The following is a 13,799-nucleotide window of genomic DNA, read 5'->3' on the forward strand; positions in this document are numbered from 1 at the left end:
AAAAGTGTCTGCTAAATGACATGTAAATTCACCTGAATGTTCCTGCAGGTAGAACCCTATCATAGGACAATTTAAACTTCTTGGGCATTGATACCCTAGTTACACTGGGCCACTTTTCCTCCTGAGTTTGTTTGATTCAAAATATATATCATATTTGGGTTTTAATGTTTAATGTGAAGCTAATGCATTGAATATATGGTTTACTGGATGTGCAGTGTTTTGAACTTTCTATAACATTTTTGGTAACGTGAATACATTTCTGTGCCAATGTAACAGTATAACTTTAGTCCGTCCCCTCGCCCATACCCGGGCTCGAACCAGGGACCCTCTACACACATCAACAACTGACACCCACGAAGCATCCGTTACCCATCTCTCCACAAAAGCCTCTCCCCTTGCAGAGCAAAGGGGAACCACTACTTCAAGGTCTCAGCAAGTGACGTCACCGATTGAAGCGCTATTGGCGCGTACCACCGCTAACTAGCTAGCCATTTCACATCCATTACACCAACAGGTAACATACTAGGAGCTACTTTAGAGTTACTATGTACGATGTGCATACCGTCTATTTATGTTCGAACGGAGACTGGTATCTGAAGAAATGTCATCTAAGGCAAGGAGAAAAACATGTTAATAGCTACTGAAGAAAAACCACTGCAGCAGCTAGAGTTGAGTCTTCTCTCATCCCTGTTTTCTGTGTCATTTTGTCAAGGCATATGATTAATGCGTTAGACTACACATAGAAAAAAGGGTTATTTGGCTTTCCCCGTAGGAGAACCCTTTTTGGCTATCCGTACATTTAAAAAAATTAAATGTTGCTGTTTAGTTTATATGGAATTTGAAATTATTTTTACTTTTGATACTTAAGTATATTTAAAAAGGAATACTTCTAGACTTTTACTCGTAGTATTTTGCTGGATCAATTTTACTTGAGTCATTTTCTATTAAGGTATCTTTACTTTGAGAGTGAGAGACTCTCCCCTATTTGACATTGATAACACCATCACTGTGAAACTATCCCCTGCAGTAATAATGATAAACTCAGCCCTGTTGGTCATTACCCCGGTCAATCACCAACTAGCTATTCATTGCCTAACGTTTGTTAACCCCTAAAAAGGACAACTGGGTATTTTCTAGAAACTAAAGCTTAGGGAAGCACTTTGCTAAATATAACACGTTTACATGCATTTCCTGTTGTTTCAACTTGTCATTTTTAGCTGCTCTGCAGTGATACACATTATTGTACAAATCAAACACAGATTCAACCACAAAGACCAGGGAGGTTTTCCAATGCCTTGCAAAGAAAGGCACCTAAACATGTAAAAACGGCTGACTTTCAATATCCCTTTGAGCATGGTGAAGTTATTAATTACACTGTGGATGGTGAATCAATGCACCCAGTCTTTACAAAGATACAGGACTCGTTTGCTGCAGAGGAAGGAAATTGCTCAGGAATTTCCCTGGGAGGCCAATGGTGACTTTAAAACAGTTGCAGAGTTTAATGGCTGTGATAGGAGAAAACTGAGGATTGATCAACAACATTGTGGTTACTCCACAATACTAACCTAAATGACAGGGTGAAAAGAAGGAAGTCTGTACAGAATACAAAGTGTTATGTATTTGGTCTGTACCTGCTTTAAGGTAGTTTTAACAGTGGCCAAGTAGGATACTGTGGCTATTTGATCAGAATGTACCATCAAAAACAATGGAGAAAATGCATCCCATAACATTTTAACATGGAAAAAGTTATCTCGTTCAGCCGACTGTAGCAAGCAATGTGTGGTGCTCAATGTAGGCCTACATTCCATCAAACTTTTGGGGGAAAAAACATGCAGGGTGTCACGACCTCCGCTGAAGTTGGCTCCCCTGCCTGTTCGGGCGGTGCTCAGCAGTCCTCTTCACCGGCCTACTAGCTGCCACTGAAGTTGGCTCCCCTGCCTGTTCGGGCGGTGCTCAGCGGTCCTCGTCACCGGTCTACTAGCTGCCACTGAAGTTGGCTCCCCTGCCTGTTGGGGCAGTGCTCAGCGGTCCTCGTCACCGGCCTACTAGCTGCCACTGAAGTTGGCTCCCCTGCCTGTTGGGGCGGTGCTCAGCTGTCCTCGTCACCGGCCTACTAGCCGCCACCGATTCCTTTTCCCTTTCGCTGTTGGTTTTGTCTCATTAGTTGCACCTGTGTCTAATTGTGTTTTTCTGATGTCCTTCCTTATTTAAGGCTAGTGAACCCGCCCCTGTTTTGCACGGGATTGATTTTGTGTTACGTGTTGTTCTCGTTGGGTGTGTTCGTGCTCCCTGAGCACCCTGTGTTTTGGGTTGGTCAGTATTTTTCGCCCCCTGTGTTTTGGCCATTGGATTTTGGTGCCATATTAAAGTGCACGTTTCCCTGTGAAACTCTCTGCTCTCTGCGCCTGATTCTTACCTCACACACTCATTCCCTCATGACACGGGGCTTGACATTAACCTGTTTATCCACTTGTCCTTCGGATAGGGAAGTGACTGAAAATATTGTGGCGTACGATACCGGAAACCACTTTACAAAATAAGGTGCATTATTATTCCCACAATATTATTACAGAGAATCAGATACATTATGCTACCCTCTGCCTATATGATGCTACCCTCTGCCTATATGATGCTACCCTCTGCCTATATGATGCTACCCTCTGCCTATATGATGCTACCCTCTGCCTATATGATGCTACCCTCTGCCTATATGATGCTACCCTCTGCCTATATGATGCTACCCTCTGCCTATATGATGCTACCCTCTGCCTATATGATGCTACCCTCTGCCTATATGATGCTTCCCTCTGCCTATATGATGCTACCCTCTGCCTATATGATGCTACCCTCTGCCTATATGATGCTACCCTCTGCCTATATGATGCTTCCCTCTGCCTATATGATGCTACCCTCTGCCTATATGATGCTACCCTCTGCCTATATGATGCTACCCTCTGCCTATATGATGCTACCCTCTGCCTATATGATGCTACCCTCTGCCTATATGATGCTACCCTCTGCCTATATGATGCTACCCTCTGCCTATATGATGCTACCCTCTGCCTATATGATGCTACCCTCTGCCTATATGATGCTACCCTCTGCCTATATGATGCTTCCCTCTGCCTATATGATGCTTCCCTCTGCCTATATGATGCTACCCTCTGCCTATATGATGCTACCCTCTGCCTATATGATGCTACCCTCTGCCTATATGATGCTACCCTCTGCCTATATGATGCTACCCTCTGCCTATATGATGCTACCCTCTGCCTATATGATGCTACCCTCTGCCTATATGATGCTACCCTCTGCCTATATGATGCTACCCTCTGCCTATATGATGCTACCCTCTGCCTATATGATGCTACCCTCTGCCTATATGATGCTACCCTCTGCCTATATGATGCTACCCTCTGCCTATATGATGCTACCCTCTGCCTATATGATGCTACCCTCTGCCTATATGATGCTACCCTCTGCCTATATGATGCTACCCTCTGCCTATATGATGCTACCCTCTGCCTATATGATGCTACCCTCTGCCTATATGATGCTACCCTCTGCCTATATGATGCTACCCTCTGACTATATGATGCTACCCTCTGCCTATATGATGCTACCCTCTGACTATATGATGCTACCCTCTGCCTATATGATGCTACCCTCTGCCTATATGATGCTACCCTCTGCCTATATGATGCTACCCTCTGCCTATATGATGCTACCCTCTGCCTATATGATGCTACCCTCTGCCTATATGATGCTACCCTCTGCCTATATGATGCTACCCTCTGCCTATATGATGCTACCCTCTGCCTATATGATGCTACCCTCTGCCTATATGATGCTACCCTCTGCCTATATGATGCTACCCTCTGCCTATATGATGCTACCCTCTGCCTATATGATGCTACCCTCTGCCTATTGGCTACTCATCTTATTCAAGCCTGTCTCAAAATACAACACTGCCCCTTTAAGACAATAAAAAGCCATTTTACCTGAATAGCTTTTCAAAGATGTCTCGAAAAGCACGTTTTATGCTCTTGTAGGAAACATTCACTCCCCCATTTGCTGACTACAAATGATCTATAACTGGGCTAATAACTCATTAACTAGCAAAGGATAGAAACTAAATGTGCACACGTGGATACATGCAGTTCTCCCTTTGATCTCAAAACAAGCACATTTACTCAAGACCGATCATGCTGGAAATACAGTCCAATTCAAAGTAAATGGCACAGATCCATATATGGAAATGGTCTATTTGCATATAGGCCTACTGCAGCTCTTTTGGGTATGCTGCACTGGTCTGTGTAGTCTGTCTAGTGTACTGGCTGAGTCATGCACAATAGAATCCTAGTCTGAAGCGCTCTGCCTACAACATGTCTTGCAAAGCTCTTCTTGTTTAGGTATGTTGCGTTGAAAAGTGGCTAATGCTGCTGTTGATTCGATCACAATTGCCAAAGTAAAGGGAAACGTTGATCGTGTTAACTAACGGAAAACTCTCGAAAGTGAATGAAGTTCAATCTCGTGCTTCTTTCCGTGGGCTGATATTTCTTCTGCGAGGCAGTCTCAGGCTACTGCTCAGGCACGCAGTTTAGAGGGAATATTGCTGAGTACCACTCTAAACATTTTCAAGCATGGTGGTTGCTGCAACATGTTATAGGTATGCTTGTCATTGGCAAGGACTAGGGAGGTTTTTTTTAGGATAAAAAAAGTAACGGAATGGAGCTAAGCACAGGCAAAATCCTAGAGGAAAACCTGGTTCAGTCTGCTTTCCACCAGACACTTGGAGACAAATTCAACTTTCAGCAGGACAATAACCTGAAACGCAAGGCCAAATATCCACTGGAGTTGTTTGCCAAGATGACATTGAAGGTTCCTGAGTGGATGATTTACATTTTTGGCATGAATATCTATGACAAGACTTGAAAATGGCTGTCTAGCAATGATCAACAACCAACTTGACAGAGTTTGAAGAATAATGGGCAAATATTGAACAATCCTGGTGTGACAAGCTTTTAGAGTCTAACCCAGAAAGACAGTTGTAATCATTGCCAAAGGTGATTCTATTGACTCGGGGTGTTGAAGCTAAACAACATAGTGTTTTATTTAAGAACACATTTGTATTTTTCTTCCACTTTGAAATTACAGTATTTTGTTTAAATCGTTGACCAAAAAAAGACAATTAAGTCCATTCGAGACCGTATGCACATTCGTGAGGCTAGCATCTCCATTGAACACAGGTGGTGGATGTCAACACCCCTCATCGAATATTTTAAAAAGTGTTCAAATAACAATATGTATCCACCAATCCAAAGATCCATCCAATATGTATCCACCAATCCAAAGATCCATCCAATATGTATCCACCAATCCAAAGAGGGGAATAGGCGTGAGCTTGACAGCCCGCCGTTCCGCTCTGTGGACAATGAATCCCATTGTTAGGGCGACAACACAAGTATCTTGTCATTATATCCAGTATCTCCACACACACACACACACAGTGGAACACACGCGGATGAACGTTGGGGGAAGGGATTTTTCACATGGGCGTAGGATCTCGACTGTAGTTTGAGTTGATTGATTCTAGCAGAAAAGTTATGGAGAATTTATACCATCAAAACATTTCTCACCTAAAGTACATAATACGTGGAGCTTTACCCGCTTTACCGCTTTACCAGCTTTACCGCTTTACCGCTTTACCAGAGACTGAAGAGGAAGTGAGACACCTCACTCGCTGTTTATTTTCTGGTTCAAGGAAAGTCGAATAACTAACTAGATCAGACCCAGCTGCTATTGCATTGGTGTCTATGGAAGACTACACCATTTAAAGTAGACTTGACCTGCCCATTATTTTCAATGGGAAATGGCCTGAGTGAACTATCTTCATTTATCCACCATATGCTTTACTTATGTGATGTGATGTTGTCTCAGTGCTCTGCTGGTCAGGACTTTTGCCTAGTTCGAAGGCTCTCTGTCTTAGAAGCCAGCTTCAATGTATTGGCTATTCAGTTTGCTATTTTTGTCAGTTTCTTCTATACAATTGTGTGTATGTTTCACGGTGACGGGCATTGAAGGAGTGTCTCATACAAAACGCTGATAAAGTTGAGGCAACACAACAATAGATACAACACATTTGACATGTTTGATTCTAGATGTATTAGAGTTGATTTATACCTCATCCACATGGGTTGGACACTGACATTCATGAATAAACAAAAGGGATTTCCTTGACAAAAAAAACATTTGAAAATGATTCATTTGCACATAGAAGCACTAAACACCAATGGTCCGATCCTCATTAGATCATGTAACATTACATGATAGCCCGCCATTTTGTTGAAATGCTGAATAAGTCGTTCTTCAACAGCTCAGAACAGGTGCATGGAGAATAGTTCTATGCATATCCCTTCTTCAAAGGCTATTTGTTGTGGTGCAAAGCATGTCAGAAAACCCATTTGTATTTGTCTCGTGGGCTAAACTCATTTGCCATGTCTGTAGAGGAACAGGATAATGCCACAATCCTTGTGGGGAAAACTGGAAAATCACAATATTAGACTTGGTTATGTATAAAAAGATACTTGACTATTTACAAAATTCAAGTTTGTATTTCTACAAAGTAAAAGTGCATCAAAATGATGAATTTATTCCATGTATTCTCCTCCAATGGAGATACGGTAGGACTAGTATGAGAGGAGAGGGGAAGGAACGTGGGATCTCCAAAACAGAAGTTATTTTCTTGGGACTTACAAAAAAAACTGTTCTCTGGAAACAAAGTTCTCTGGAAACAAAAGCACCAGAGAGGTTCTTGAATGTGGACAATTGTTGTCCTGGTGTCTTGGAGATTTTCAGTTCACAATACCATTCTCTAAAAGTCACTTGGGTAGAGTCACATCTACTGGCACATGCCGCCAACTTCTTCGTCTTTGTGTTTCTCTCCAGAAGTATGTACTGTACATGTCAGCGCAGTCGGCCATAGTAAGCCAATATTGCCGCCTGCAGTTGGCACAGCACCTTGAGGTTTCTTCTTGTACAGTGTACAGTTATCTCAAAACAAAGCCTACCAAGGTGAATCAAATGTAAGCTGCTTGCCTCAGAATCATTGTCTGACTATAACTGCAGCCTTTTCCAAGTTAGTCATTATTACACCAATAGGAATGGACTCATCAACCAAAATATGTCTACATCGCTCTTCAATGTGGTCAGGAGGAAGGGTGCCATTGCCTAGATACAGGGTAGAGGTTAGAGGTGGGTAACCATGGGGAAGGGTGTCTAGATACAGGGTAGAGGTTAGAGGTGGGTAACCAGGGGCAGTGTGGGTGGAGGTTAGAGGTGGATAACCAGGGGGAAGGGTGTCTAGATACAGGGTAGAGGTTAGAGGTGGGTAACCAGGGGCAGTGTGGGTGGAGGTTAGAGGTGGGTAACCAGGGGGAAGGGTGTCTAGATACAGGTTAGAGGTTAGAGGTGGGTAACCAGGGGCAGTGTGGGTGGAGGTTAGAGGTGGGTAACCATGGGGAAGGGTGTCTAGCTAAAGGGTAGATGTCAGAGGTGGGTAACCATGGGGAAGCGTGTCTAGCTAAAGGGTAGAGGTCAGAGGTGGGTAACCATGGGGAAGCGTGTCTAGCTAAAAGGTAGAGGTCAGAGGTGGGTATGGGTAACCAGGCACCGAGGAGGGTCCAGTAGTCTCAGCATTACAGTGGAGGGCAGGGCATTATGGTTGGTAGTGCTAATGTCTCATGGGTCATACAGGTACAGTTGGTCATCCAGTGCACTGAGCAGGTCTTGATCTGACGGTCTCATCTTGCAGAGCCTTCTGGACTGTACCGCTGTGGTGTCGGGGGGGATGGGACAGTCCCTGAGTGTTGGTTCCCCTGTGTGTGTGTGTGATGGCTGGTCCCTCGCCTGCGTTAGTTACCGCTCCTCTGCCACCTTTCCATTGGTCTCCTGCTCATCCTCTTCTCTCCTCTTCTGCCTCTGGAAGAAGCCAAGCTTGGAGGAGGAGGGAGAAGTGAGATTGAGAGGCATAGATACTTCTAGATCGTTTTCATAGAAACAATCTCAGCTGGCTTTATCAGTGTGGGAAAATACATACAATAATGTACAATCATTCTTTGCCAGAAGAGGGCAGTGTCGTCCACTATTACACTGCAGTTACAACACTGTCTAGACATCAGTCAGTTAAAATCCTCCTACTGAATTTAGAGAAAGAACCTGAGTGTTCCTGAAATGGCACACTATGCTCACTGTCACTTCTGCAATCCAGGACAGTACAATTACAGGTGCAATCTGGTAATTATCTATCTAGTTTAAACAAACACAAATCCTGTTGCTGTAAACTCACTATCTAGATATGATCATGTCCATGATAAATGTATATTGTGATCATCATGCCGTTGTAATGTTTGTACATGATGAGAGCTCCAGGGTAGTAGGGCAGGGCTTACCTTCCATAGAGCTAGGCTGAGCAGGGACAGCAGTAACAACCCTCCCAGTGTGCTCCCAATGATAATCCAGATTGAGATTCTGTAATCCCCTTCTTTCCTAATCTCCAGGATTATCTGTGGAAACAAGCACACGAAACAAGACAAAATGGCGATCAAATAACAAAAGCTGATCCTAATTCAGTTTACACGTCATAGACTGCAGTAGATACCAGTCTACTATTGGGAATCTTACTACATGTTGCTTTTCTCTACCATGGGAAGACTTTCGAAGGGCAGATTCTAGGGTAAAAAAAAAAAAAAAAGCTCTTGTACACACACATGCAGATCTTTCTCATCTTGCGTGATGCTTTGTGGGTCAGTGTTAACACGTTGTCATCTTGCGTGATGCTTTGTGGGTCAGTGTTAACACGTTGTCATCTTGCGTGATGCTTTGTGGGTCAGTGTTAACACGTTGTCATCTTGCGTGATGCTTTGTGGGTCAGTGTTAACACGGTGTCCTCTTGCGTGATGCTTTGTGGGTCAGTGTTAACACGGTGTCCTCTTGCGTGATGCTTTGTGGGTCAGTGTTAACACGGTGTCCTCTTGCGTGATGCTTTGTGGGTCAGTGTTAACACGGTGTCCTCTTGCGTGATGCTTTGTGGGTCAGTGTTAACACGTTGTCATCTTGCGTGATGCTTTGTGGGTCAGTGTTAACACGTTGTCATCTTGCGTGATGCTTTGTGGGTCAGTGTTAACACGGTGTCCTCTTGATCACCGGTTTGACTGGAATTCCATCTGACCAACGATGCATTCAGAATAAAATGTCTCCATGCTCTCTTTCCCTGTGGAGTCTCGTCAATAACAGAGATGAAGGGAACTGGTTGTGCTTCTAAGAGCGCTGAGTTGAGTGCATAACAACTTTGTGTGACTGGTTGTTGCTTAACTCTAAATATTGGCCTATAGGTGGCAGCAAAGAGCAGTGTATGGGAGAACAAGGCTACACCACATGTGTTGCTGTTGGTCCTTTCGGTCCTTAAGCACCATGCAGTCAATCATGTGTGTTAGAATAACAGCCTTGGCTGTGAGGATTCTGCATAGCTATTAGGAGCTCATTTGTAGAATACGAACTGCAACTATAGTGAGAAGTAGTCTAGTCTCTTGGCCAGGCTGCCATTGAAAATACAACTTTGAATGAATGAATGACTCCATAGAAAAGGTTATGCACTGAAGTGTGTCTTGACTCGGAGTGTTTTGTACTCACATGTCTGACAGGCCTTTCTTCATGAAGAAACATGGGGCTTGAAGGTGGAAGTTCTACTGTTGCACTCGTCACCAGTTCCAGGACTTTGAACCTCAGCTGGTGTTGTAAGAGAGGGTGAATGAACACAACAGGAAGTTAACGTCTCACAGACATGCTCAAGGAGTGTAGGATTTAGCCGTGGAATGCGATATACTCACAGCATGCAAGGCGTCCAACCGCAATGCCCCCCTGATTCTGACGCTGACTTCCTTGTAGGGGTTCAGGTTGACAGTGCATTGGACCGGCAGAGGCAGAGTATTGGACTGGTTCTGAATAGAGGCCAAACACAAGCTTGTTAGTTCAGAATGTTCCATTATTTAGGTAAGCTAGTTGAAATCATATGGTGTGGGTGGGTTACCAGGCGTGAGACTCGAGAGAGGTCTTCTGGGGACGCCCTGCTCTGTGCCACATGTTGAGGGGGTATGCAGCGGGTACCGTCTGTCTAAGGAGACACAATTACATCTCCGTTAGAACCGAGACAGTATGAGTACACACTTGGTGGTCTCTCAAAGGAAGCAGACCATTCCTTGGCCAGATTTTCAAGTCCTCTCACTTTGTCAATATGGAAGTCCGATATCTGCAACAGCTGGTTCCCGTTTTTGGTCATCTCTGGAATTTCTATATTCAACTGCAGGTCCCTCACGGGAAAGAAGCCCAGGTTCTGAATCTGGGAGAAATATAGGGCACTAATTCAGTCTTAACTCAAGCAATAAAAAAATATTTGGTATTTTGTAAATGTAATTGCAATATACACTATTTCTACACTGTAAAGACAATTGATTGTTGCGTGGTTGATGTATGATTGTGCCGCAACCCTGTGTGTTGTGACCTTTCATCCTCACCTGGAAGGTGAAGTTGAATGGAGGACCAATATTTCCTGGTATCTCCAGGGAGAGGTCTGCTTTGATTTCACAGCCAGAGGGGTTGGAGTCCCTTTACGGAGAAAGGAAGGTGATACACTCAATCATGTACAGTGGCATGGTAGCCTAGTGGTTAGAGCGTTGGTCTAGTAACCGGAAGGTTGCAAAGTTCAAACGCCCGAGCTGACAAGGTACAAATCTGTCATTCTGCCCCTGAACAGGCAGTTAACCCACTGTTCCCAGGCCATCATTGAAAATAAGAATTTGTTCTTAACTGACTTGCCTGGTTAAATAAATATCTGTATACTGTATATCTAACGTTTGCCATTGTGTCTGTGCAACACTAAATCAACATTGAATCCGTCAGTTCCAGTGACAGGGAATCGCTATGATACTTAACTGTTTTATTTTACAAGAGTTTGAGTTTATTTAAGGTGAGTGACAGAAGGAGAAGGAACTTTAGAGAGGACATTGTGACAAAGACAAACCTTGTAAATAGGAGGTCAGCCTCGTATTTCAGCGGGTGAAAGATGTCGTTGAAATTGTCTTCTAAGGTAACCTCCTCTCCGTCACTGCAGAGAGAAAAGAAATGCATTTCAACTAATCTGGCATGCCAAACTCACATCTCAATGGGACTGCATGCCAAGTGACCCTTGGATGACGAGAACATATTTCAGAGATGTTATAGCTCAGTTTCTGTCTATCCTGTTTCTCACTGGGTGGATCTGTAGTCTGTGGTTAGTGTGATGAATCAGTTCATTGTTGAAATGCTGATTGAGATTCAGTATCTGCAGGTTTTCACCCTCTTTTCACCCTCAACCTGATTAGTGACTGTTTGACACCACCCTCATCTGTTGATTAGTGACTGTTTGACACCACCGTCATCTGTTGATTAGTGACTGTTTGACACCACCCTCATCTGTTGATTCGTGACTGTTTGACACTAGGAAAGTCAGGAGAGCAGAAACTCCTGAGCTAAGAACATTAGCTCATTATCTCACCTGGTCATAACTGTAAAAAATAATATTTATCAGACAAAGTGTTTAAAAAACGGTGTCATATTTGAAGTGGTTTAGTGCGCCCTCACCTGCTGGCTTCTAGAATGACTCGTACGTGGTCCAGGAACACTGATCGGCTGAACTCAAACTCCAGGCGGAAAGATACCTACGTGGGGGACGACCAGAGAGAGTATTATAGTACCACGATGACAATGTTTCCAGATATTAATTTACTGTAGTCATTTCTCTCACAGGAAATATCATGCGTCATTGTAAATAACTTTGTGGGTCAAAGCTTTTTTCCTTGTGTAATTCTTGGACAGTCTTAACTCAGTTCTGTCAACATTGCTGATTTGGTCGTTACAGTGCTCGTACTAGTCACATTACCCATGAGTTTTGCCACAACAGAACAGTCAGGACATGCATACAGGTGTGGACACAGAGTAGCGCTGAGCTGAGAGCAGTAGCACTGGGTGAGGATTCTCCTGGATATAAACCATTTCCAAACTGTACGCTCCCTCAGTCCCCAGCCTCCGACAAAAATACATCCCACATTAGGGATTAAAGAGAAAAGCCTGCAATAACCTGGACTAAGTCCTTGGCCCAGGACCCAAGGAGCCTGCAGCCCTGTTGGTACCAAACTAAGAACCAGGGCATTTCCCCTCTGAAGACCAAGCACTGAACATATGTACAATTACTGTACTGCCAACATGGATGGGTTCAATGGAGACACACTGTAGCTACCGTGAGTTCACATATGCCTGATTCTAAATCAACCCTTAAAACCTAGGAACCTTATACCTACATGTAGATGTAAACAGATTTGATATGGACAGTAGGTGAGAGTGGAGTGTTTTACATTCAGCATCCCTACGTCAAGAGAAATAATATCGACATATATTTCAGGATGTTATGTATAATAATCAGGGTCGGTAGTCATTTAGGCAGGTTACCTTAGTGTTCTTGGGCACAGGGACTATGGTGGTATGCTTGAAACATGTATGTATTACAGACTCGGTCAGGGACAGGTTGAAAATGTCAGTGAAGACACTTGCCAGTTCAGCAAATGCTTTGAGTACACGTCCTGGTAATCCGTCTGGCCCAGAGGCCTTGTGAATGTTCACCTGTTTAAAGGTCTTACTCACATCGGCTGCGGAGAGCGTGATCACACAGTCGTCCAGAACAGCTGATGCTCTCATGCATGTTTCAGTGTTACTTGCCTCGTAGCGAGCATATAAGTTATTTAGCTCGTCTGGTAGGCTCATGTCACTGGGCAGCTCTTGGCTGTGCTTCCCTTTGTAGTCTGTAATAGTTTGCAAGTCCTGCCACATCCGACGAGCGTCAGAGCCGGTATAGTACGATTCAATCTTAGTCCTGTATTGCCGCTTTGTCTGTTTGATGGTTCGTCTGAGGGCATAGCGGGATTTCTTATAAGCTTCCGGGTTAGGTTCCCGCTCCTTGAAAGCGGAAGCTCTACCCTTTAGCTCAGTGCGAATGTTGCCTGTAATCCATGGCTTCTGGTTGTGGTATGCACATACAGTCATGTGGGGACGACGTCCTCGATGCACTTATTGATAAAGCCAGTGACTGATGTGGTGTACTCCTCAATGCCATCGGTAGAATCCGGGAACATATTCCAGTCTGTGCTGCAAAACAGTCCTGTAGCTTAGCATCTGCTTCATCTGACCACTTTTTATAGACAGAGTCACTGGTGCTTCCTGCTTTAATTTTTGCTTGTAAGCAGGAATCAGGAGGATAGAATTATGGTCAGATTTGCCAAATGGAGGGCGAGGGAGACCTTCTCTGTGTGTGGAGTTAAGGTGGTCTAGAATTGTTTCCTCTCTGGTTTCACATTTAACATGCTGACATAAATTAGGTAAAACTGTTTTAAGTTTCACCTGCATTAAAGTCCCCAGCCACTAGGAGCGCCGCCTCTGGATGAGCGTTTTCCTGTTTGCTTATGGCAGTATGTGCGGTTTACGTGCCAGCATCGGTCTGTGGACGTATGTAGACAGCTACGATAAATATAGATAAACTCTAGGTAGAGAGAGAGACTACCTCAGGCGAGCAAACCTTGAGTCTTCCTTAGATATCGTGCACCAGCTGTTTATATATATGCATAGTCCCCCGCCTCTTGTCTTCCCAGAGGCTGCTGTTCTATCCTGCCGATAGAATGTATAACTGTTTCCTGCTCCAGCAAAATCGCAGTTCA

The 13,799-nt window shown here is 44.0% G+C and overlaps 1 protein-coding gene across 1 annotated transcript in view; it reads right to left on the bottom strand.

Moving 5' to 3' along the window:
- Positions 1–6,146: 6,146 nt before the first annotated feature.
- Positions 6,147–13,799, bottom strand: part of LOC109884125 (integrin alpha-11) — an 89,475-nt gene continuing 81,822 nt past the window's right edge. The window contains exons 21-29 of the mRNA XM_031812472.1: positions 11,677–11,753; positions 11,078–11,161; positions 10,572–10,662; positions 10,283–10,396; positions 10,088–10,171; positions 9,888–9,998; positions 9,691–9,786; positions 8,451–8,564; positions 6,147–7,995 (exon numbers count right to left, since the gene is read on the bottom strand). Coding sequence (XP_031668332.1) covers positions 7,918–7,995; positions 8,451–8,564; positions 9,691–9,786; positions 9,888–9,998; positions 10,088–10,171; positions 10,283–10,396; positions 10,572–10,662; positions 11,078–11,161; positions 11,677–11,753 — 849 coding nt within the window. The 3' untranslated portion in view covers positions 6,147–7,917. The remainder of the gene's footprint in view (positions 7,996–8,450; positions 8,565–9,690; positions 9,787–9,887; positions 9,999–10,087; positions 10,172–10,282; positions 10,397–10,571; positions 10,663–11,077; positions 11,162–11,676; positions 11,754–13,799) is intronic.

This window comes from Oncorhynchus kisutch, unplaced genomic scaffold (assembly GCF_002021735.2).
Source record: "Oncorhynchus kisutch isolate 150728-3 unplaced genomic scaffold, Okis_V2 Okis03b-Okis08b_hom, whole genome shotgun sequence".
NCBI classification, from domain to species: domain Eukaryota; kingdom Metazoa; phylum Chordata; class Actinopteri; order Salmoniformes; family Salmonidae; genus Oncorhynchus; species Oncorhynchus kisutch.